The following is a 26,104-nucleotide window of genomic DNA, read 5'->3' on the forward strand; positions in this document are numbered from 1 at the left end:
CGATTCGTCTGGCACGGCCTTCGTCGGGACGTCCGCGATTGGACCAGCACCTGCACGGCCTGCCAACGGGCCAAGGTCCACCGACACACCCAGGCCCCGCTGGCACCTTTCACCGTGCCCGAACGACGTTTCGACCACGTCAACGTGGATCTGGTGGGCCCCCTCCCCCCGTCACGGGGGTTCACACACCTGCTCACCATGGTGGACAGGACCACCAGGTGGCCGGAGGCCGTTCCCCTCGTCTCCACCACCCCCGCCGACGTGGCGCAGGCTTTCATCGCCACCTGGGTCGCCCGCTTCGGCGCACCGGCGGACATCTCGTCAGACCGCGGACCACAGTTCACCTCCGAGCTGTGGGGCGCGGTCGCCCGCAACCTGGGGGTCAAGCTCCACCGTACTACGGCCTACCACCCCCAAGCAAACGGGTTGTGCGAGCGATTCCACCGCTCCATGAAGGCCGCGCTCATGGCCGGCCTTCAAGACGGCGGTTGGGCCGACCGGCCGCCGTGGGTCCTTTTGGGCCTCCGCACGGCCCCCAAGGAGGACCTCCAGGCATCCACCGCCGAGCTTGTCTATGGCCAGGCGCTACGCGTCCCGGGCGAATTCGTGCCCGACGCTACCAGTCCCTGGTCCGCAGCTGACCAGCGCTCGGACCTCCAGGAGGCCGCCCGACGGTTTGCCCCCATGCCAACATCCCACCACGGTGAGCCCCAGTCCTACGTCCCCCCAGCACTTCGCACAGCGGAGTATGTTTTTGTGCGTCACGACGCACATCGGGGGCCACTCCGGCCGCCGTACGACGGGCCCTTCCGGGTGCTGCGACGGGACGACAAGTCGTTCGTCATCGACATCGGCGGCAGGTCGGACCGGATTGCGGTGGACCGCCTCAAGCCGGCGCACGTGGACGTCGACCACCCACCACGGGTGGCCCTTCCGCCGCGGCGAGGCCGCCCCCCGTCCACGGTGCCCCCCACTCGACCGCCCACCACCACACCGGACCCCCTCCCACGACCCGCTGGGGTCGCTTCGGCCGGGTCATCAGGACCCCCCTCAAATTGACCCTGCCGGTGCAAGTCGATTCTGGGGGGACGTGTGTAGCGGCTACCGCTGGGTTTTCACAATCGCCTTGCACCTATCAAGGACGCGGAGCGATCACCATGCCGGGCTCGTCCAGGATGCCCGGGCAGGCCCGCGCTCAACTTGCCAGGCCTCGGTCGGGACGCCCGGGCATGCCCCCTCTCGCCTTTCCTGGGCAAACGCTCCGGGATAATATGTATATATATTGCTGCCCGATAAACGGGCTTTTCAGAGTGCCTGAGTGTTTGGTTTGAATAAAGCAACTCGGATGAATTCCAGCTTTTTGTCGCGTCCATTCTTCCGATCGACGTGGGAGCCCCAGCTCCTTCAATATAATACAACAAATATCATGAAACATTTACATTTTGTAGTCCATTGTATAATTTAAATAAACATGAATGCAAATTTTGCATGTGGAAAAAGTAAGTACACCCTTGGCTCCAATAGGTGGTATTGCCCCCTTTGGCAGAATCAACCTCAAGTAGGTGTTTCTTATAACTCTCTACCAGTCTCTAACATCGACTGGGAGAAATTTTTGCACATTCCTCCATGCAGAATTATTTCAGCTGTGCGATGTTTGAGGGGTTTCTTGTATGCACAGCTCGTTTCAAATCCCCCCTCAACATCTCGATGGGATTTAGATCCGGGCTTTGACTTGGCCATTCCAGAACCCTCCATTTCTTTCTTTTCAGCCATTCCTTGGTGGATTTACTGGTATGTTTAGGGTCATTGTCATGTTGCAAGGTCCACCTTCGGTTGAGCTTCAACTTCCCGACAGATGGCCTCACATTATCCTCAAGCACCCTCTGGCACAATGAAGAATTCATAGTGGATCTATGATGGTGAGCTGCCCAGGCCCTGATGCAGCAAAGCTGCCCCAAACCATAATATTTCCACCACCATGCTTTACAGTTAGTATCAGGTTCTTGTGGTCAAATGCTGTCTTTGGTTTTCGCCAAACATGTCTTCTGGTACTGTGGCCAAATAGCTCTACCTTTGCCTGACCTGTCCAGAGCACATTGTTCCAGAAGTGTTGGTCTTTGCCCTGATGTTCTTTCTGGACAGCAAAGGTTTCCTCCTGGCACACCTCCCATGTAGATCAAATTTCTTCAGCCTCTTTCTAATGGTACACTCGTGCATTTTGACATCAACAGTGGCAAGAGCTACCTGTATGTCCCGTGATGGCATTCTGGGGTTCTTAGAGACTTCTTTCAGCATCTTGCGGTCTGCTCTCGGGCTGAACTTGCTGGGGCGGCCTGGCCTGAACAAGTTGGCACTTGTTTGGAATCTTCTCCACTTGTAGATGATCTTCCGGACAGTCGAATGATTGATTTCAATTTGTTTGGAGATCTTTTTAAATCCCTTCCCAGACTCGTAGGCATCTATAACCTTCTTTCTGAAGGCCTCAGAGAGCTCTTTTGATCTAGGCATGGTGACGCCGCACACTTCAACAACAAAGAGCAAACCAAACGAAATGTCTGAGGTTTAAATAAGACAGGTTCTTCCAAGATCCTGTCTAACGATGTTCTAATCATTTGTACCTGAGCTGGGGCACCTGATTCTAATTTTAGGTATTTGAAGTAGTGATAAATGTAGGGGTGTACTTACTTTTTCCACATGCGAAATTTGCATTTGTGTTTATTTAAATTTTATAATGGACGACAAAATGTAAATGTTTCATGATATTTGTTATAGTATATCACCTTTATCTATCAATATTGTTGAAATGAAGATCAAATAGCTGTATGTTGAAATATGTTGAAAAAGTCAAAACTTTACATGGGGTGCACTTACTTTTTCACGTGACTGTGTGTGTGTGTGTGTGTGTGTGTGTGTGTGTGTGTGTGTGTGTGTGTGTGTGTGTGTGTGTGTGTGTGTATGTATGTATATATATATATATATATATATATATATATATATATATATAGTTACGGTTTTTAGAACCTTCACTCGTAAATTTTGGTAAATGCATCCCTGATAAATGTCCCCCTGTAAATATTCCCATCAATTGGCTTGTTAAGATTGCACCCTAGTTAGTCCATGAACAACACGTAGCGAACCATAGGACCTCTTCGTAGTTATTTCATTATTATGTGTTTCAGTAAAGATCTGTTCCCAGTAGTTGAATCTGCGTTGCATTAATGAAATAAGAGTAGGCTCCAAAGTCCCCTTCAAAAGTGGTGCGAGTGGTTTTCTACCTCCCCACAAGACACCATTGCCCATGTGCTCCATCTCGGAGAAGAAGGGGGAGGAGCCACCAGATCACGGGCGTGGCACGCCGACGCACCACCCAAGGTGGGGCGAGCGAGCCCCCACCAGCCAACCAGGGCTGACGAAAGACCATCGCGGGCGTGTCTCCATGAAGCACGCATTGATTTGCAGCACGCGTATATAAGCGCAGGCGCTAAGCCTTTTTACGAGTTGGAAGAGTGGGACGAAAAAGGCAGAGAGAGCCGGGTGAGAAAGTGATAAACGAGAATCGACTTGGGTTGGAGACGGCGCTTGGTGGGGTCTGGCTGTGAGAGACGAAGCTGCGCGGAGCTGCTTCGGAAAGCCCCTACCGTGTGAAACCGCATACGTGGAGCTGCCGTTGGCTGTTCGCTTCCAGCCCGGAGCGTGGACCTGGAGCGGACCTCCTTGCTGTGCCTTCCCCCGAACCTTCCAGCCCTGCTGTCCCACACGGACCCTTCTAATCCCTTCTTCCAGCCATTCCTGCCTGCAATTCCCTTGTCATGTAAGTCTGTTGTCTGTCCTGTTTGTTGTCTGGGGAATAATATAAGATTGTTTTAAGGTTTGCTCTGTGTCTTCTTCTTCTTCTGTATATTACTTTCGTTCCTCCTCTTCTTTGGTTTTGTATATAATTAATAAATTCCACCTGTTCCTTCTTATTCTTTGGTTTCATTCTCCCCCGATCGTTTTAGTCCTTTCTTTCGATTGAGTACCTGTGGCACGATTTGGCCAACGCTTTATAATCAGGTTTAGTCTCTTGATAACGGCCTGAGTCGCAGCTCGCTTCGCTCGGCGCAATCCAATCACGCTGCGGCCCGGGTGGGAGTATTTCCTCACTTACGGCCGGTGGTAGTACTTAGGTATTAAGACAAATTGGGCTTACAACCCTACTTACCATCGACCGGAAGTGACGTCATACCCCCAGGACCGGTCGGACGGCCAGCTTAACAGGACAAGGGGATTAACCCCCCCTTGCTGATGGGAGTGCCGTCCCCCGGATCCGTAACAAAAAAAAAAAATACACACACACACACACACACACACACATATACACACATATACACACACACACACACGGTTTTTCAAAAAGATTGGTACAACTTTGACTTCCTGCCATTTCTTCGTTTTTTGACCTGTACAGTTTTCCTTTTCAGGGTTTGGTGGTGTTATCGTGGTATTTGTTCCCTGAGAATTATAGCTCCATAGGTCAACTATGCCATTGACAGTGGAGCAGAAGACAAAAGTGGTGGCTCTGTGGTATGAGACTAAATCATATGTAGACATCCGCCGGAGGTTCTGCCGGGAATACGACCTCAGAACACGTGATGGATCAACAAATTGTGCCATTCAACGTATTGTGAAACATTTTGAGCACAAGAGTAGAGTGCGCACAACCAGAGCAAGGGCAACAGTGGCAGGCCAGCATCAGTAACCAAGAGCCAACCAACATCGATGCCGTGCGGGATTCTGCAGTCGACAGTCCCAAGAAGTCCAACCGCTGGCGCTCCCAGGAGCTGGGCATCAAACTAACATCAGTCTGGCATATCCTCACTAAGGAACTGAAGCTTTTCCCAAACATCATCTCTATTAGGCATAAACCGAGTCAAGATGACATGAGAAGGAGACTTGATATGTGCAATTGTCTCAGTGACAGGATCAAGTGGTACCCAAACTGGATCAACCTGATGTGGTTCAGTTATGAAGACCGTTTCCACTTGAACAGTGACATCAACAACCACAACAACATTTTGCAGGGGGAAGAACCACCTGAGACCTACACGAAAGTTGGACAGAACTTTGGAGTCAGGATCAATGCCTGTCTGAACCGCGGAGGCAGAGCCTCCGCTGGGTATGTGGGTGGTCCCCTGCAAAACTCACGTGGGTGCCCTTTCTATTGGAGGGCAAATAATATGGTGACAGCTCTTCAGGCGAAGAATCGATTCATACCTCGGTGCCAGAGGGGGTTAGCGAAGTATTAGAATGACCAGTTCTGTCTGTCTCTGCATGTATCTGTCTTTCTACACCATCATGGTTAATGTATTGTCATATCTCGGCTATGTCTGTACCTATTGTAACCAAACTTGAGAGGATAGTAGTATGGGTCAACCAGAGTGTGATTATGTGGCCAATAATGAACTAAGTCCAATGTCAATCGCTGTTCGTTATTTGCCAGGATAGCTTATGTGGGCCCAATGCCAAGTATGTTAAGAACATAGAGTCATATTATAGATTAGAGGGCGTACATGCCACGTGACCCGTGGTGACAAGGACGACCGGCAGCCATGTTTTTGGGGGGCAACATTTGTTGACAACGTACAGGTACATGTACAGGACCTAGTTGTGTCGCGAATATTTTCTAGTGGCAAGATGCCGAAAAGTTGTGCCTGCTATGGGGGCACAAATCGTAGCAACCAGAAGAAGGATGTTAGTTTTCACAGGTGAGTACTCTGTGTTTTTTGGTTCACGAGTTATCAAACAGAGTGACCACTATATTCGTCATGGGTGTGTGTCTTTGTGTCTGTGTGTCTGTCTGTCCGCAGCATAACTACCCGATGATATCATCCGATCTTGATGAAACTTGGGTGGGAGGTTGATATCATGATCTAGTTGTGTCCTGCCTAGAGGGGGCGAATTGCGCCCATTGTGGGCGGAGCGACGCCTGAAAAAGATGTCTTTTTCGGGGGTAATCGAGTTCAAGCTACATCTTGTCCGAGGGGTTTGGTGGAATCTGACAGGGGTTTCAGTATTTGGTTAGGCCAAAGTCATGCGTCTAGCCCCACGGAGCTCGATTTTTCATGTAACAATGTAAAACGTGCCCTCAACACGTCGTCATCTCCATGAGATTCGAACCAGGACAACAACAATGTAAAACGTGCCCTCAACACCTCGTCGGTGCCGTGAGGCTCTGACGCCATCTACTGGTGATTCTTTTAAAGTGCAAATCGTTTTTCAAATGGGTCAGAGCCTCCGCTGGGTATGTGGTGGGCCATTTCTATTGGAGGGCTAATATGTAATAATATGGTGACAGAATCGATCTTCAGGCGAATAATCGATGTATGCCTTGGTTCCGGAGGGGTTAGCGAAGTATTAGACTGACCAGCTCTGTCTGTCTCTGTCTCTGCATGTATCTGACTTTCCACACCATCATTGGTAATGTATTGTCATATCTCGGCTATGTCTGTACCTATTGTAACCAAACTTGAGAGGATAGTAGTATGGGTCAACCAGAGTGTGATATGTGGCCAACAATGAACTAAGTCCATTGTCAAGGTCATCAAAGGGTGAAAATCACATTTCTAAACAATAACTCTGGAATGAATCAGAGAAAGAAGTGGGGTTTTGCAATAAATCACATCAAATCTATGAATTAAGGCACAGATAAACAAACTGGGCACTTTTGTACCACAGACTGAACAGACAAAAATGACGAATTCCTGCAAATAAAGGTCAAATCAACAACTCGAGAACAGAACAAAGTGAATGTCACAAATTGTCACATCATTCCGAAAAGTGCTCAAAAAGATAATTATTTTGAAGTTTTATGTGGTGGAATTGGTCTATTATGGATATACGCTCGTAAATTCTTCATATATTCAGAGGGGATGTGGAGAAGAGCATCAAACATGTATGAGTCATGGAGTCAAAATATCATGTCTCACACACACACAACAATCATTGATGCTTTACAATTTCACCCTTCTACTTTTCTGGATGCAAAGCCGTCAATAATGTCATCATACTTCCGTATTCGTCCTAAGTCCTTCTCGATTGAGATGATGGCCAGGTGTGACAGTCTGTCCTGTGACATTGTAGCTTTGTGAACTTCAGCTTTGAGAAAGAACATTCTGCAGATGCAACAGTTACCGGCATCGTCGGTAAAACCCTCAGAGCCACGTGTACATTTGGACAAGAGTCAATGAGGGAGTCTTTAGTTGATCAGCTCAGTGTTTCAAGTGGAGAACATCTTTCTGGCACTGAGTTACGCAGAAGCTTGAGTTCTTCCAGTAGCTCGATGGGTTCCAAATCGCTTGAATTGCAATCAGTTAGAAGGATATGTAGATCGTCACAGCTTTTTCTAAGATCATTGTCATTTAAAGCTTTCGTGGCTGCGATGTTAAATAGAAAGTTGAATGGCTGGAGGACGTAGCGCATCTGCTCAAATATACTGTCCGGTGCAGTCAGACAAACATCAACAAGCGTTACGCCTAGGTCCCCCGTCGTTGGAGTAATGTGAGTTGACAAAGTGGAAAATGCAAGGCGGCCATCTTGGATTTTGACGTGGCGACCCAATTTTCAATAGCGTTCTCCCTTATGCGTAGATACACCCATGCACCAGATTAGAAGTTAGTAGTTCGTTTATTTTTCAAGATATTTCGCTCACAAGGTTCAGACATATATACACAAAGAATTAAGTTAAGCACCCCCCCCGTTTTTTTACAACCTCGCACATTACAAGTTTGTTGTCGTCAAAACAGTGTAATATACCCATGTTATTGCTATATTTTCTGGAGAAGTGATATTATGGTCACATAAAAACATAACAATCATGCCGTTTTCAATATTTTAGTCTGAATAATTTAAGGTGAAATTTTTTGGGAATTTTAGGCATATTTTCACCTCAATTTAAGTATGGAGCTATAGGTCCATCACGGACAGTGTGGATGACGTTTATGTTTTCTAACGTACAGTCATTGTTCTGAGAAGACCTCTAGCGATCTTTGCGTCAATAACGTGTGTAGGACCCACGTGATCGGATCACTGACGCAACCCTACGTCTCATAGACCCTGTAAGCCGTCGTATGCGTTGCTGTGGCAGGTTGTTCCCTTCCCGATGTAATGCACGTTCCAATTCATCCAGATTGGCTATTGGAGGGACCATCTTCGCAATTTGTCGTCCCAACATGTCCCGAACGTGCATTACATCGGGAATGGAACAACCTGCCACAGCAACGCATACGACGGCTTACAGGGTCTATGAGACGTAGGGTTTAGTCAGTGATCCGATCACGTGGGTCCTACACACGTTATTGACGCAAAGATCGCTAGAGGTCTTCTCAGAACAATGACTGTACGTTAGAAAACATAAACGTCATCCACACTGTCCGTGATGGACCTATAGCTCCATACTTAAATTGAGGTGAAAATATGCCTAAAATTCCCAAAAAATTTCACCTTAAATTATTCAGAATACAATATTGAAAACGGCATGATTGTTATGTTTTTATGTGACCATAATATCACTTCTCCAGAAAATATAGCAATAACATGGGTATATTACACTGTTTTGACGACAACAAACTTGTAATGTGCGAGGTTGTAAAAAAACGGGGGGGGTGCTTAACTTAATTCTTTGTGTATATATGGTGGCGGCCATCTTGGATTTTGACGTGGCGACCCAATTTTCAATAGCATTCCTCCTTATGCGTAGATACACCCACCCACCAGATTAGAAGTTGGTACTTCACTTATTTTTCAAGATATTCCGCTCACAAGGTTCAGACATACATGGCGGCGGCCATCTTGGATTTTGACGTGGCGACCCAATTTTCAATAGCATTCTTCCTTATGCGTAGATACACCAACACACCAGACTAGAAGTTGGTACTTCGCTTATTTTTCAAGATATTCCGCTCACAAGGTTCAGACATACATGGCGGCGGACATCTTGGATTTTGACGTGGTGACACAATTTTCAATAGCGTTCTTCCTTATGCGTAGATACACCCACACACCAGATTAGACGTTAGTAGTTCGTTTATTTTTCACGATATTTCGCTCACAAGGTTCAGACATATATATGGTGGCGGCCATCTTGGATTTTGACGTGGCGACCCAATTTTCAATAGCGTTTTCCTTATGCCTAGATACACCCACACACCAGATTAGAAGTTGGTACTTCGCTTATTTTTCAAGATATTCCGCTCACAAGGTTCAGACATACATGGCGGCGGCCATCTTGGATTTTGACGTGGGTTGCACCCACACACCAAATAAGAATTCGGTCCTTCGCTTACGCACGCACCTTCGCACGCACACACGGACGGAGGGGAAAACCATAGTCCCCCTTTCGCTCCGCGGTGCGACGGGGGACAATAACCGTGAATAAAAATTTAACTTTGAACTTTGTCTGTGGGTCTGAAACTGGTTCATCTGCAGACTCGTAGAAAAGTGCCTGGATTCGTAAGAAAAGTGAGCATGACACGCCTGGATTAGGTCTAATGCAACATCCAACTGTACGTCCTTTCACTGCAATACCTTGCTAACTTAGTTGATCTGGACAAGTATATCGTACCAGATGACCAGACATATGAGAAATCTGAAAGTCCCTACTTCCTTCACTAGGCCCATTGCCTCGCTGTAACATTTAGCATCCTTTCCTTTTGCAGTGTCAGCCAAACTCAGTAGAGCAGCATAGCTTATGTGACCCTAATGCCGAGTGTGTTAAGAAAGAATATAACGCTGACTCGCGTTTGAAAGGTACTTCCACAAGATGGAGGAAATTATGTAAAATCGAGTAAATAATTAATAGTAAATTTAATTTGATTTACTTTGAGGTCGCTGGAAAGCTATTTAACAAGAAATAAAAACTTTTTTTTTTTTAATGAAAAAGGATGTAGGGATGTTATTGGAAAAAAAGTATGGAAACAAGAAGAAATGATCGATTATACTCTTGGAAAAAAAAAATCAATGTCTGTTTAAGCACTTCTCGATTGCTGTCTGATTGTCTCGATTGCTTCTCGAATTGTTATATCGCCATGACGAGCAACGGTACCCGCCCGACGGGCAGGGCTCCAATTGGGAGGCCCAAATGAAAAGGTAAAATATCAGAAATTTAAGGTTTTAAATTTTTTTAAACGATTTATATAAACATCCGGTAAATCATATCACACGCAAATCATCAAAATCTAAACAGTATCTTTAGAATTTCAATAAAAGCCACATCACTGTTCATATCGGTAAATATTATTCCATCGTGTTTCAAATCGTGATATCAACTGTTGATATCACGATTTGAAACACGATGGAATAATATTTACCGAAATGAACAGTGATGTGGTTTTTTAAAAATTGCAATTCGAAAAATACTGTTTAGATTTTGATGATTTTCGTGTGATATTTAACGGATGTTTATATAAATCGCGCCTCCAAATTGAAGCCCCGCCCTTCGGGCGGGTACCGTTGCTCGTCATATATAATGGCGATACAACAATTTTTACCGCTTTGCTTTGAAGAACGGGAATGAAGGGGGAGGAGCGTGTTAATATGTCTGGTTGAAGGCTTTGGGTGGTGAGGGGGCTTGAAGCCAGATTTTAATCTTACAGCCGCCATATTGGTGCTCACCGTCACTGTGATGCGAAGCGAAAGACGCCTCAGAGCTGTCACATTCACAATCACTTTGTCGTATGTACTCCCGATACGTGTTTCCTTCATTGTAAAAACTACCAAATCAACAGTTAAAAGGATTTTGACCGGATAGCTGTTACAGCCTTGGCAAGATCGATGGAGACAGCGATCTGTTTGCATATACACTGCCCAAATAGCTGTGTGGAATTCTCTCATGCAGAGATTAAACGTCGTTTGAACTTTGGCCGAGGTCATTATTTACTTGTAATGATGTTTATATACGAATCAAAAAGAAGATAATTGGTTTTGGGTCGTCCTTTCCGCATATCTCGTGGGATTGTGAGTTGGAGAGAAGGCCGTGATGGCGGGGAGGAGGTTGGAATTCTCTCAAGCAGGGATTCAACCCGTGTCCTTATAAAAGGTCTTCGTCTGAGGTCACCGAGTCCGATCGGTGCAGCTGTGCAGCGATCGGTGCAGCCATTTGTGCGGCACCCAGGAAAACAACATCGTCACAATGAAAACATCGTCACAATGAACGTTATGCAAACGTGAATGTTATGCGGGAGTCCAAACCTGAGAATGCTGGAGGCCAAAGCTGAAATTGGAAAAATAATATAGCCTATTTTACTCCTGGAGATCCCAGGTTCACCCACCCAAAATCAGGTTTTGTCATAAATTTTTCAACAAACCTTTATTATGAGAATATGGAGAAAACAATTGAAAAAATATATACAATTATAACTGTCGTTTTCGTCATGTTTAGTTTGAGTACAAAGTGGATGTGGATGGGCTTTGTATTTTGAGATGCTTTCTCATTTTGCAATCAAGATTCCTCAAACACTTCATCTTAACAAGAACCTATAGTATTGTACAGTGTTCAAAACAAGTTTGGGCCAATGTGCTGTCCAACAATTTGATTTGTCCTGTCCAGCGATACAAGGTTTTCGAAAATTAATGGCACAATGACACCATCATTAACTGAGAAGGTGCACGCATTTGACTTTGGAGGTGTCATCGATGGAAAGTTCAAAATGTTGCTCTTGCAGCATCGTGCCGAGATGATTGTCGGTATGAGAATTGATCAACAAGTTAATGGTGACGTACCGATACCAACGTGAGCCTCCTGAATCATACTGACATCGTTTGCTCCATCACCAACAGCAAGCGTGATGGGACTACCGGGCAGCTCTTTCACAAATCGTACAATCTGTTAAATGGACAAAACCATACCAGGGTGATGTCTTACCGTCTTGCACTAGCTGTCTGTATTGATTTCAATCCAATTCATGCTGAGGCCACATTTTCTTGCATGGAATATATCGTCAGTTAGGAGTTCATGCTCATGTACACATACTGCAAAATATGCCAAAAAATAAAACAACAGTTTTGATAGTTGACAGAAAATTGTTTCACCACTTAGATAAGCAGACACAGTGCAACCATTCCATCACAGATGGTACAGACATCAGACAAAGCATCAGTGAATACACAACAATGGTCCACATGGTCTAAGAGAACAAACCTATCAGGTGTTGCTGCTTTCTAGCAGCATCATATACCTATAAGCCTAATTGCTTGTGGCAGCTCACCACATATAAAATGAATGAATGAATGAATGAATGATCGTTATAAGGCCATTTTCCCCGCTAGAGCGGGGGTTAGCCTTGCGGGCCCCATGACAATCATGGTTCCCTGTTTGAGGCAATGTTTTTATGGCCGGATGCCCTTCCTGGCGCCAACCCTTGGTCGCCTCTTACGATGCGCAGGGATACGGTGTACCTATTCTAAACCGGGGTTCACACCGGGATCATTCATCCCAGCAAGCTGGTACTCCCAGCAAGCTCACCACATATATTAATCAAAATAATAAAACCCAAATTGTAGGATACCATGAGCATTTTTAATGGAATGGATATTTGAATAGATGGATATTTGAATGGAGTGTTCCAGTCAGCAGCAAATTAAACCCATTTCTGGACAAGAATGTCAGTTAGGTAGGGAACAATTAAGGAAAATGCATACCTCGGCTTTCTGCAGGGGAGACATGCGACAGCAGACGACAGCACTGACCCGTTGGCACACAGCTTGCAGGCGTGGTCGATCCGACAGTAGTTTTGCTACACAGGAGCCCTCAATCACTAAACCGTGCGGAGTATCAGCCCTGTCAGACACCATGGCAAGAAAGCAGCTGTGACTGCCTACTTATGTGTTGGCCATTTATAAGATGGTGTCAAATTCTAAATGCTGGCTTAACGCTCACTATACACATACAGTATACTCAATAACCCTGCAATGAGTAAGGCATGTTCGAAGGCCCAAGTCTATGGGCCAAAGGCCTCCAACAATAATGATCCACAAAAATGATCTTCATCCAATTTACTCCGACTTTCTGTGTCTGATGCTCTCACCTCTTGCCGGTGGCCTGCACATCTTGCACGCCGTTAATCAACCTGTTCACAAGCACATGAAAGCGAGTGAGACTACCATGTAGGGATTTTCTTTTTCGTATACATGGTCTCAGCTCGTGGAAGAGTGAGGACACAGAACAGATCAGGACACAACAAATGGAACAGCTGTTCTATTTGATATAAAAATAAGGTATTGTTAAAAATAAGGAAGACGTTGAACAATAGACAAATGGCGGCTAACCGAGAGGAGGGGGTGGAATGGGATCAAAAGTAGGGGCACAGAAACTAAGTAGATTTCTGTTAATGACTTCTTCCACCGAAGGCGGACCAATGTCATGTCTTCACCCATTTCGGTTTGTCTGTTTGTGAGCATGACATATCAGAAGGTCATGGACGGATTCAGAAGAAATTTGGTGTTGTGTGTGTATGACAAGGACAAATTGATTAGACTTTGGTAAAGATCTGGATCCGGTAATTTTAAGGTGATTTGTCACCATTGAGTGATCAGCCAAAAATGATAAATTGCACAATATCTCGAAAAGTTATGGACGGATTCCGACGAAAGTTTGGACAGGTTGGATGTGTGACAATGACTACCGTAACTGATCAGGCCTTGTTGAATATCCAGATCTGGATCTGGATACAATAATTTATTTTTAATTTTTTCAAGTGATTCTTCACCATTGAAATACGGGGCCAAAAACGATATATAGCACGATACTTCAAAAGGTTGTGGATAGATTCAGACAAAACTTGGCGGATGAGTTGAGTAGGAGATAATACCAAGCCGAGAAAATTTTGGTTCAGATACGGATGCAGATCCGGCCTATCAGTGGGATACAAGACGTAAACTGTCGTAAACTGTTGTACAGACCAGAAAAATTCAGCCTGATGGAGTTTTCGCTCTAGTGAGGTATGCTCTCTACCTACGTATTGTAATTATATATTATTATGACAATAAAGAGTATTCACTGTACTTGAGTATTCACTGAGATATTGACCCACATATGAAGGTACGAGTAGGTAAAAGTCAAAAGAGTAAAGAGGGAGATTGAAAAGGGGAGGGACAATACAAAGGGTAAAAGACCCAACTGGTTGGTAAGAGACCAATCGCTGTACAGATCAGAAAGCGCACTTCCCATTATAAACAAAATAATTAAATCAATCATTGCTGCTGATGACAAGTCTTTCCTATTTTCAAAGAAACTGCTCTCTGATCACATGGTTGGTGGCTCTAAATATCAAGCAAGAGGTTAGGTCAATTTCCCTGGATACATCTCAGGCATTCAGCAAAGTCCGGCATCGTGCTGTGTTTGCTCAGCTCACTGCCTATGGCATACACAGGGATGCATTCATTCCAGAGTTTTTGACTTCTTCCAATCACATCGTCAACATATTGTCATCAATAGAACTCTCTCTCCTCTCCCAGTGCAGGTTGGGCCTTGAGACAGAGGCAGTGGCATGGACCCAGTCTTGTTCTTAATACATCTAAACGACCTCTCCGGCAGTAACTTGGAAAACCCTATCTTCCTTTTTACAAATGACTCCACAAAATGCAATACAGTACTACATGCCACGGAGAGGAAGACAGCAGCTGTGACCCTCTCCGTTGATCTGGAATTGATTAGATGCTGGTTTGACAGAACATTTCTTTCAATCTTGGCAAATCTGTCGCTCTGGAGGAATCATCAAATGCACACACCTATCTATTTCCATAGTCAGCAATTGGAAGAGGTTCAGTCTTTAGAACTTCTAGGCATCATCATCAGTCATGACCTCTCAAACTGACCATAAGCAAATCTCAGCTCCAAAGCCAGCTGACCCTCCTAGTAAGGGAAACATATGAAAATCTGTTAACTAAATTGTTACCAAAAAAATTCTTCACCAATATGTTTGTAAAGGTGTGTAAAAACATGTGTTAAAATGTTGAAGGTCAACTCCCGTGGGAAACCCAGAAAAAAAGCTGTTGAATTCGGGTACCGAAAAATTATTTTCGAGAATTTTTATTTTTTTTAATCGGCCCTTAAGTAACTTATGAGGGGTCAAATAAGGGTTTTTCATGATTCTGAGTTGATTGTTAACATTTATATTTCACCACAGACACTCCTTTGTGGAAAAATAATTTCTAAATATATCTCATTTTCTACTTTGCAGGAGATGGAGTCTAGCAATATGGATGAAGACGTTACTCCACCTGTGCTCAATTGCTTCATCTGTGCACGCTCGGATACACCAGCTGAAAGGCTCATACAGGCAACTCCAAAGGGATACTCAACTTTATTGAAACAAGCAGAAACTGTCGAAAATGTTACTGTTGTGGAACGTATGAAGGAGGCTCAAAAGGAAGGAAAACTGAGGTACCACCAGAAGTGTATAAATGATCTGTACAACAACTTTGTTGCAACCACCAAGAAGTCAGCTCAAGCATCAAAGGCAGAGAAAGAGTCATCAAAGTTGAAGAGAAGACGCACTACTTGTGAGTTCAGTTCATCAACTGGCTGCAGTTCTAGAAGATCACAGTCAGTTGACCTCCTGTATAAGGATGTATGCATTCTTTGCAACCAACCAGCCCAGCTCTACAAAAATAATCCAGCACAAGCTAGAAAGAAATACAGAGTGCCAGATAATTTGACTGCAGATACACTGAAGGCAAGCTTGCTGAAGACAGCACGGAGTCGCGGGGATGACTGGGGCACTGAAGTCACTGGACGCCTGGAAGGGATCAACGACTTGGTAGCAGAAGAAACACTGTACCATTTGCGATGCAAACTTATGTTTGCGAGAGGTGACAGTTTGTCCAAGACTGATGAGGAAGGAAAAAGTAAGAGAGGACAGAGGAGTATTGATGAGGAGCGAGAGGCAGTTTTTATTGAATTCTGCGAATGGTTAGACTCAGAATTAGAGCATGGGGTAATGAACATGGACCAAGTCCATGAAAAGCTGCAGGAGTTTGATCAGTCATCAGAGAAGAGCCTTTCTTATTCAAAGCATTGGCTAAAGATAAAACTTCTAGAGAAATACGAAGACACCTTGTATTTCACAACACAGGAAAGAAGGGCAGATGTACTCTGTCTCAAAGATGGCACAGACAATATTCTGCGAGCGCATCATGCTAATCTTGACCATGGAGATGAGAAGACTCAGATCATAAAGACGGCACTCAAGTTCATATCCAATGATATTGCCTTGATTGATTTAGGTCCAAAGTCATACCCCACCACACACAGTATGACTGACATCGATAGTCAGCTGACACTTGTTCCTGCAAGCCTTCAGATGTTCTTGAGACCGATTGTCAAGACAGACGTCCCCGCGACTCCGTGCTGTCTTCAGCAAGCTTGCCTTCAGTGTATCTGCAGTCAAATTATCTGGCACTCTGTATTTCTTTCTAGCTTGTGCTGGATTATTTTTGTAGAGCTGGGCTGGTTGGTTGCAAAGAATGCATACATCCTTATACAGGAGGTCAACTGACTGTGATCTTCTAGAACTGCAGCCAGTTGATGAACTGAACTCACAAGTAGTGCGTCTTCGCTTCAACTTTGATGACTCTTTCTCTGCCTTTGATGCTTGAGCTGACTTCTTGGTGGTTGCAACAAAGTTGTTGTACAGATCATTTTTACACTTCTGGTGGTACCTCAGTTTTCCTTCCTTTTGAGCCTCCTTCATACGTTCCACAACAGTAACATTTTCGACAGTTTCTGCTTGTTTCAATAAAGTTGAGTATCCCTTTGGAGTTGCCTGTATGAGCCTTTCAGCTGGTGTATCCGAGCGTGCACAGATGAAGCAATTGAGCACAGGTGGAGTAACGTCTTCATCCATATTGCTAGACTCCATGTCCTGCAAAGTAGAAAATGAGATATATTTAGAAATTATTTTTCCACAAAGGAGTGTCTGTGGTGAAATATAAATGTTAACAATCAACTCAGAATCATGAAAAACCCTTATTTGACCCCTCATAAGTTACTTAAGGGCCGATTTTAAAAAATAAAAATTCTCGAAAATAATTTTTCGGTACCCGAATTCAACAGCTTTTTTTCTGGGTTTCCCACGGGAGTTGACCTTCAACATTTTAACACATGTTATTACACACCTTTACAAACATATTGGTGAAGAAATTTTTTGGTAACTATTTAGTTAACAGATTTGTGAAATATCTCATAAAATGCCCTTACTATCCCTAGCAAATCCAGGATGCACGCATTCTTCCAGTAAACCCTCCTAGTTAGGCTTCCAAAATTCATGATGGCTGTCCACCTAATCTATTTGTTTCTTTCTTTTCTGCCGTTTGTGAAACCACTTTCCTGAAGCTGTTCAATCCCACTGTTCTCTCCAATTAATCAAAAGCAGGCAAGGTGCACTACCACCTCCTGTCATTTATACACTCATTAACCCTACCTAATCTCAACTTAACCCCCCTCTTACTTCTAGGTTACTATGTTTATGCCTCACCTCTCTCCTATTTCTTGTTCATTGTTTGCTTATTGCGTCCAACTGTTGCCCCACTGCCAGTTTGTTGCCTTTTTACCATCTGTCCCCTCAATTGTCCATGAGCCTCGATCATATATAAAAGAAAAGCAAAAAGAGAGAGACAATAAATAATATGGAAAACAAAAAAGGCTATAGGGGTAGTGTGGGACATACGTAATGGTGATAACATAAAATACAGTGAGTGCGAGGACATACTCAGAGGGTGAGATGAGGCCGAGAGCAAGCTCAGCATTGCGCAGACCATCCGGATGATCGTTGGTAAAGCTATGAATGACCATGTCATGGCTAAACAGGCCACAGGAGTATCCAATGTTAACAGCTGTTTCGCGTTTGTCGCCTGTCAGCACCCAGAGGGCAATGCCAGCGAGACCCAGCTGAACAATCGTCTGCGGAACTTCTTCCTGCAGCCTGCACAGGACAAGAGCTAATCTTTAGATGACGGGGTCTGATACAGATAAGTCAGGCACCAAGTTAATCTCCATGCATATTACAAAAATATATGAATAAAGCACCTGCCAATATCAAACAGGGAAGTCTGATAGAACACAAGACCGAGTGAAACAAGACCATCCTGCCCTTGCTTACTTGTCCTCCACAGCGGTTACTCCAATGAGGTGATATTGTTGTTCAATGGAGGCAAATGCTTCCTCAATAAGCCTGTCACGGTCAGCACGAGCCGTACGTGCGACACGAAGGCACTCCTCAGTTTCTGTAAACTCCTTCTGCGTCAAGCGGCGCATGCCAAAGCACAGAGTCCGCAAGCCAAGCTGCAGGAGCCAGGAACACTTTTTGACATGAGTACAAAGGTTAGTTTCACTTTCTATGCAAGATGAATGGTACATACTAGAAGTACACGCTCCTTAGGGGAGCGGCCAAGGGAGGCATATTATTACTCCCGCCATGGAGTAATGCATTCGCTCGTGTCCGTGTGTGTGTGTTCATGTGTTTGTGAACAAGATATCTGGAAAAAGTTCTGAACGGATTTGGATGAAAGTTGGTGGGATGATTGCACTTGGGATAAGGAAGAATTGATTAGTTTTTGGTGAATCTCAGGAAATGATTCCGGATCCAGGAATTTTTTTGGAGAAATTTTTGGGGAATTTTTTTCTTTTTTCCTTTAAAAACCATTTTCTCTGCAATAATTGGACCGATTGAGAGCAAATTTTTAACATAGGAGGGACTCGGTCTGCAGAATATTTTAATGGTAATTATGACGTCACAGGTCACGTGGTTCGGCCGCCATATTGTCTTGAGTGAAAAACACTAAAATCCAATTTTCTCCAAAACGCCTGAACAGATCGAGGCCAAACCGTGCAGGCAGAATCGCATACACATGACGAACAAAAAAATCAGCGAGCATGACGTCATGCATCACATGATTTCAGAGTTATGACGTTTTTAAGCACAAACATTTAAAACCTAGCTCCTCCCTCATTTATGATCCAATCGAGGGGAAACTTCACAAATCTGTTCAGCATATCAGTCTACTAAAATGTCCTTTTGGAATTTGCGATAGGTCACGTGGTTTGGCAGATATCATTAATTAAACGCAAATAATAAAAACATTTATATCCCTTGAACCACTTCATTGATCGACGTGAAACTTCATACTGTAGTAGAAGTCATGGAGTAACAAGTGTGCAAAATTTGAAGATGATTGGATGTACGGTCTGGAAGCTGGAAGTTGTTATTGCGTGAAGAAGAAGTCTTCGCCTGTGGACAATTAATTAATTTATCACATGTACAGACTTGCAGGCATCATTTGACACAATGTCCCGGGTTAATTTGAACCTCAAATAAAATTATAATTCCAGATTTGTCAATGGCTGAGGTATATTAACAAACGAATAAAACAGATTTGGCAAAATTCGAACTTAAAAAAAAAAGATCGCAGATTCACCCAGGGTTGTGAGAGGCTGCAGAAGAAGAAACCTCGCATGGGCTTCTCAGACCAAAAAAATAATTCTGGCTCTGCGATTTTCAGGTTTATTTATCTATATATCTATATATCTGGGCAGTGTCTGTTGTCATGTTGTATCGTCTCATGTATCGTCGATTGGGGATTGATTCCATGTCGTGGAATGGTGGTGGGATGATGAAGTTGGAAAGAGGATTGACGAGAAGAGGAAGAAGTTCAAGGAGTGGCAGAAGGCGAAGGGTACGGGAGCAGAAAAAGCAGAGCATGAAAGTTATAAGGCAGCCAAGAAGGCTGCAAAGAAAGAGGTCGCAAAGGCGCAGGAGGCATGTAGGAAAATGTTCGGAGAACGCTTGGATTCGGAAGAGGGTCAGAGAGCGGTATTCAGGATTGCAAAGCAGATAGTGAAAGATAGGTGTGATGTGATGGGGGTGAGTTGCTTGAAGGATGAAGTGGGACAAATCGTTGTGGACCCAGATGGAATTAAAGGAAGATGGAAAAGATATATGGAAATGCTGTTGAATACAGAGAATGAATGGGATGGCAACATAGAGAGTAACCCAGTTTTGGGACCGGCAGAGAAGAAAACTGAGAAGGAAGTTGAGGAAGCGATAAAAGCAATGAAGAGTAGAAAAGCGGGAGGGCCGACGGGAGTTGTGGGAGATATGTTGAAGGCAGCAGGAAGTTGGGGTGTGAAGAGAATGACAGAGATCTGTAATCTGGTGGTGAAAGAGGCCGTATTCCAGTGGATCGGGAACTGAGTACCCTCGTCCCTCTATACAAGGGAAAAGGTGACCCTCTGGAGTGTGGCTCGGACCGAGCGATAAAGTTATTGGACCATGGAATGAAGGTATTGGAAAGGGTGTTGGAGAGGAGGATAAGGAAGAAGGTGAAGATCGACGAAATGCAGTTTGGATTTATGCCAGGAAGAGGAACGACAGACACGCTCTTTATTGTGAGGCAGTTGCAGGAGAAGTACATGGAGAAGAGGAAGAAGTTTTTCTTGGGTTTGTTGATCTGGAGAAAGCATTCGATAGGGTTCCACGCGAAGTATTGACATGGGCATTGAGGAAGTTAGGAGTGGAGGAATGGTTGATCAGAGTAGTGATGACAATGTACAAAAGAGCGTGCATAGCTATAAGGACGAAGGACGGGAACAGTGGTGAGTTTGAGGTGAAGGGGGGGGAGTGCATCAGGGGTCGGTACTAAGTCCACTACTATTTGTAGCTGTGATGGATGTGCTGGCTCAGAACGTAAAGGAGGGTTTACCGTGGGAGTTGTTGTATGCAGATGATCAGGTGTTGATTGCAGAAAGTATGGATGGACTGAAGGAAAAGTTGAACAAGTGGAAGGAATGTATTGAGACAAAAGGTCTGAAGGTGAATATCAGAAAGACAAAGGTGATGGCAAGTGGTAAAGCATGTGGTGAGGTGGAAAGCACTGGTAAGTGGTCATGTGCTGTGTGCAGGAAGGGTGTCGGAGTGAACTCCATTCAATGTACAATGTGCGCTGAGTGGGTTCATCAAAAATGCAGTGGTCTGAGAGGGTCATTAACCAGTGTGGCAGCTACATTCAAATGAAAGATGTGCACAGAGGGAGCTGCATATGGAGGAAATGTTGAGTTGGATCTTGGAGACGGCATGAAGCTGGAAGGTGTGAAAACATTTTGCTTCCTCGGAGACATGCTGAATGGAGAAGGTGGATCAGACTCGGCAAAGGTTGCTAGAGTGAGATGTGCATGGAAGAAGTTTCGGGAACTGAGTGGCGTGCTGATGAGGAGCGCAGTGTCGTTGAAGCTGAAGGGAAAGATGTGTGCTGCATGTGTGAGAAGTGTCATGATTTATGGGAGCGAGACATGGGTCATGAACGTAGAGCAGCAACGAAGGCTGGAAAGGGTGGAAATGCGAATGGTTCGGTGGATGTGCGGAGTATCGTTGAGAGAGAGGAAGACAAATGATGAATTGCGAAAGATGATGGGAATAGAGCCTGTGATTGATGCTGTGAAGAGGAACAGGTTGAGATGGTTTGGTCATGTGTTGAGGAAGGATGAAAGTGACTGGATGAGAAGAGTGATGGAAATGAATGTAGAAGGAAGTAGAGGACGGAGAAGACCGAGAAAGACTTGGCTAAAGATGGTGGAAGAAGAAATGCGGGCAAGGGGGTTGACAAGGAGAGATGCAGAAAACAGGGCAAAATGGAGAAGATCGTCATGGGGACCGCAAGGCTAACCCCCGCTCTCGCAGGGAAAATGGCCTTAAAATGCATGTTGTTGTTGTTGTTGTTGTTGTAGTGTCTGTTGTCACTGAACTACTCCCTGAAACTTTTATTTCCATGGTTGTGAAGTGTTTTTAATAACGTGGTGGTGGTTTTGAATCATGTGGTAGTGAGGTATTTTGAATTATGTGGCGGTGAGGTGTAAAATGACGTGGTGGTGAGGTGTTTTTAATTTCGTGGCTGTGAGGTGTTTTTAATTTCATGTTTTGTGGCTGTGAGGTGTTTTTAATTTCGTATTTCGTGGCTGTGAAGTGTTTTTATTTAGTGTTTCGTGGCTGTGAGGTGTTTTTAATTTCGTGTTTCGTGGCTGTGAAGTGTTTTTAATTTCGTGTTTTGTGGCTGTGAGGTGTTCTTAATCTATATATATATATATATATATATATATATATATATATATATATATATATATATATATATATATATATATATATATATATATATATATATATGTATATATATATATATATATATATATATGTATATATATATATATATATATATATATATATATATATATATATATATATATATATATATATATATATATATATACATATATATAGTTGCGGTTTTTGTAAATAAAGGCAACCCCCCTATAGTTAGTTACACCACAACATGTAGCCTCGCTTAGTTAGTTATTTCTTATTAATGTGAAGTATAGTCTCCTTCCCAGTGTTAGTATGCGTTGAGGCAGGTAGAGAAAGGGTAGGCCTCATTGAAGCCTGGAATGCCATGTCATGGGCCTAGGGCAAGTCTAGCAGGCCCGAGGGAGGAGCTGGAGGGCGTGGCTGGTAAGCAGCGAACAGCCAATGGGAGCTAAAGGGAGTGGCCAATAACGGCGGCCAATGAGAGCTAAGGGGAGTGACTAATGAGGGGCTGTCACGACACGTGACCCCCGGCGGCCAGTGGAGGCCCGTGGAACATTCTAGTGGGGCTCGGAGGATATAAAAACTGGCCCGGACCCCCGAACTCTCTCTCTGGATTCGCACTCTGAACGCGCTCTCTACCCTGATGACCTCTGCCTGGACTCCCTGCACGTGCACAACTGTGATCGACGTCCCTGCCACGAACATCCTTGGGGGGATCCGTCAAACGCGCCATCCAGGCGAACTGCACCAAGCGGCCGCGCTTTGTGCGCGTTCCCCTCTTCCTCCCCTTCCCCGAACGAGTCTGAGGGCCCTTGTCCGGGAACGTAAGTAAGGCTGTTAAGGTTCTCCACTGTGTCCTTTTCTTTAATTATTGTACATTTGTGAATAAATCCTGTGGTTTGGTTCCAACCTGGTCATCTTCGTCCTTTCACCATTGGCCTAGCATTGCACGAGTTAAAACCGCTTGATCGGGTTCATCATGCTAACGGCATGAGTTACGCGATGCACAACTGCTCGGGCGTTAAAGACCAGCGTGACTCGTACGAGGTTCAGCCCCCGTTCTCACAGCTGCGTGTGTCGAAGGTACTCGGGTCGTGACCGTTAACCCTTCCACGCGTTAGCTGTGGGTCCGGCGGCTGGAATTTCCCAGCAATCCGGCCACCACGAGTATAGCGTGGGGGCGGCCTCATGGACTTAACCCCCCTCAGTACGTCGACGGGCTCGAAATCCGCAAATATATATATATACATATATATATATATATATATATATATATATATATATATATATATATATATATATATATGTATATATATATACGTACACACAGACTTGGCATTTAATATGGAATTTTTTTTTTCTTGACTTGGGTTTACTTTCTGAACTCAGTATATCAATCTGGTGAGTTTATTTTACCCTTCGGTGATGTCTTTGTTGAAAGAACCATGTCACTGATTGTCTTTCGCAGCAAGAGGTCAATAACAGGATTATATCACAGGTGGCGTGACAAAATGTAAGGACAGGTAGATTTGATGATTGGCTTCACAATCGGGTATATAAGGGTTGTTGCGTTCTGTATTAGTGGAAAACAACTGCTGCACATCTTCAAAAGTTATTGCCGCTTCCTCTGGAGATGGTCCGTCAACTTGACAATGCTGTTTGTCATGGAGTGGTGGCTTTACAAAATTCTGGCATGAAACAGCGTGCTATTGCTCGGCAGTATGGCATCACTCAAGGTCAGGTGTCAAAGATCCTGAAACGAAATGCTCAGAGGGGTGTCCCTACTCCAATACTGAGGCCAGGACGTCCACGCAGAACCACAAGGAGAGATCCACGCAGAACCACAAGGAGAGATGATCGCCAGCTGCACCGGTTAGTCTGCAATGGCCGTACCAAGTCAGCTAATCGGCTTAGGGCTGAGTGGCAGCAACTGACAAATATGCCTGTATCCAGAAGGCTAGTCAACCAACGACTGGTTCAAGCAGGCTATCGTGCCAGGCATCCCCTGAAAGCCACGCCTGACCAGACAACACAGCCAGCGCCGATTGCAGTGGGCCAGAGAGCACCGTCAATGGCAGCCAGGACACTGTAATCACGTGACCTTCAGTGACGAGTCTAGATTTCTGGTCTATCGTCAAGATGGCCGCGTCCGAGTGCGCAGACCAGTGCATGAAGCCCACAACGAAGATTGTATAGTGCCAAGAGTCCAAGCTGGAGGTGGTGGGGTGACCGTTTGGGCTGCTTTTCATGCAGGGGGCAAAACTGACCTGGTTGTTCTGAATGGAAACCTGAACCAGTTCAAGTACAGGGTCATTCTGGAAGAAACATTGCTTCCATTTGCTCGTGCAGCCTTTCGAGGAAACTTTGTCTTCCAAGATGACAATGCACGGCCTCATCGTGCTCGCATGATCCAACACTTTCTTGCTGACCGTGGTGTAGAGCATATGGAGTGGCCTGCCATGTCCCCGGATATGAATCCGATAGAGAACTTGTGGGCAGAATTAATGCGTCAAATCGACAACTTGGACCAGCAGCCTACCTCTGTGCGTGAATTGCAGCAGACTATTGTAACTGCATGGCAAGCGATTCCTGTCCAAACCTTGGCAAATCTCGTGAAAAGCATGCCTCGACGTGTATGTGCTCTCCTGAATGCTCGTGGGGGTTACTCGAAGTACTGGACTGTAATTTTACTGTCCGTAATCCCAGTCAGAATTTAGCTTTTGTTGAAATTTTTTTTGGCTAATGTGCAAAATAAAGAGATACTTCTGGAAAACGTACAGAAGTTTAACACAGTACTGTCCGTGAATTGAGTTCGATATCAGTTTGCATCACTTTCAAGGATCAATTTATTTGCTTCAAAATGTCAAATGTGGTTTTTGTTTCTTTTAAAGGTCACATTAACAAAATCTAGAATAATTTCAACATAATTCCAATGAACTTTTGGTTCTAAGTCATCTTGTAAAGTAAGTTCATCCCCACAAAAAAAATATTCCATATTAAATGCCAAGTCTGTATATATGTATGTGTATATATATATATATATATATATATATATATATATATATATATATATATATATATATATATATATATATATATATATATATATATACAGTGGAACCTTGACTTACGAGTTTAATTCGTTCTGTGACCGAGCTCGTAACTCAAATTGCTCGTTTCTCAAATCAAATTTCCCCATTAAAATGCATTGAAATGCTATTAATCCGTTCCAGCCCGCCAAAAACCACACCAATTTTTTTTTAAATATACAGTATATATAAAAATATTTCGCGCTTTATATTTCACCTGTATGCAGCATACAAGTTGGCAGGACGGCCTGGACTGGAGGTACGCACACTTGACTCTAAAGTCTAAACTGTCCAGCCTGGGTTTGAATCCCGACCCAGCTATAACCTGTCATGGGTGAATCACAGGCAGGGTGATTCATCAATGTGTGTACCGCTAAACTGGGCGCCCCGTTTGCGTCCCATTAGTTGTTGGATGTTAAGGATCTCACCGTGTTTTCCACAAAGAGAAGGCGAGCTATCGCCGGCACTCTGAACAAGTTGTGGCCTGGCATGCTCTTCTCCTCTGCCGTTATATACGTCCTCCTCGGCACCTCGCTCATGTTTTTCGACGATTGCGTGTTTTATATCCAAGCACATCATCCTCTTCTTCTTCTCAGTACCGTGTTTTCCACAAAGAGAAGGCGAGCTATCGCCGGCACTCTGAACAAGTTGTGGCCTGGCATGCTCTTCTCCTCTGCCGTTATATACGTCCTCCTCGGCACCTCGCTCATGTTTTTCGACGATTGCGTGTTTTATATCCAAGCACAAGTTTTATATAAAACACGACGATTGCGTGTTTTATATCCACAAGTTGTGGCCTGGCATGCTCTTCTCCTCTGCCGTTATATACGTCCTCCTCGACACCTCGCTCATGTTTTTCGACGATTGCGTGTTTTATATCCAAGCACATCATCCTCTTCTTCTTCTTCTCAG

The 26,104-nt window shown here is 44.5% G+C and overlaps 1 protein-coding gene across 9 annotated transcripts in view; it reads right to left on the reverse strand.

Annotated features, from left to right (window-relative positions):
* LOC137439021 (phospholipid-transporting ATPase IF) overlaps window positions 1–26,104 on the reverse strand; it is a 214,811-nt gene that overhangs the window by 24,862 nt on the left and 163,845 nt on the right. For all 9 annotated transcript variants that reach the window (XR_010986841.2, XM_078767625.1, XM_078767622.1 and 6 more), the window contains 5 exons: window positions 18,132–18,313; window positions 17,742–17,954; window positions 13,059–13,100; window positions 12,673–12,811; window positions 11,755–11,857 (listed from right to left, as the gene is read on the reverse strand). Coding sequence is in view for 8 of the 9 variants with exons in the window: in XM_078767625.1 (XP_078623751.1) it covers window positions 11,755–11,857; window positions 12,673–12,811; window positions 13,059–13,100; window positions 17,742–17,954; window positions 18,132–18,313 (679 nt within the window). In the remaining variant the exon portion in view is untranslated. The remainder of the gene's footprint in view (window positions 1–11,754; window positions 11,858–12,672; window positions 12,812–13,058; window positions 13,101–17,741; window positions 17,955–18,131; window positions 18,314–26,104) is intronic.

Source organism: Myxine glutinosa, chromosome 13 (assembly GCF_964187855.1).
Source record: "Myxine glutinosa chromosome 13, kmMyxGlut1.1, whole genome shotgun sequence".
Classification (NCBI taxonomy): Eukaryota; Metazoa; Chordata; class Myxini; order Myxiniformes; family Myxinidae; genus Myxine; species Myxine glutinosa.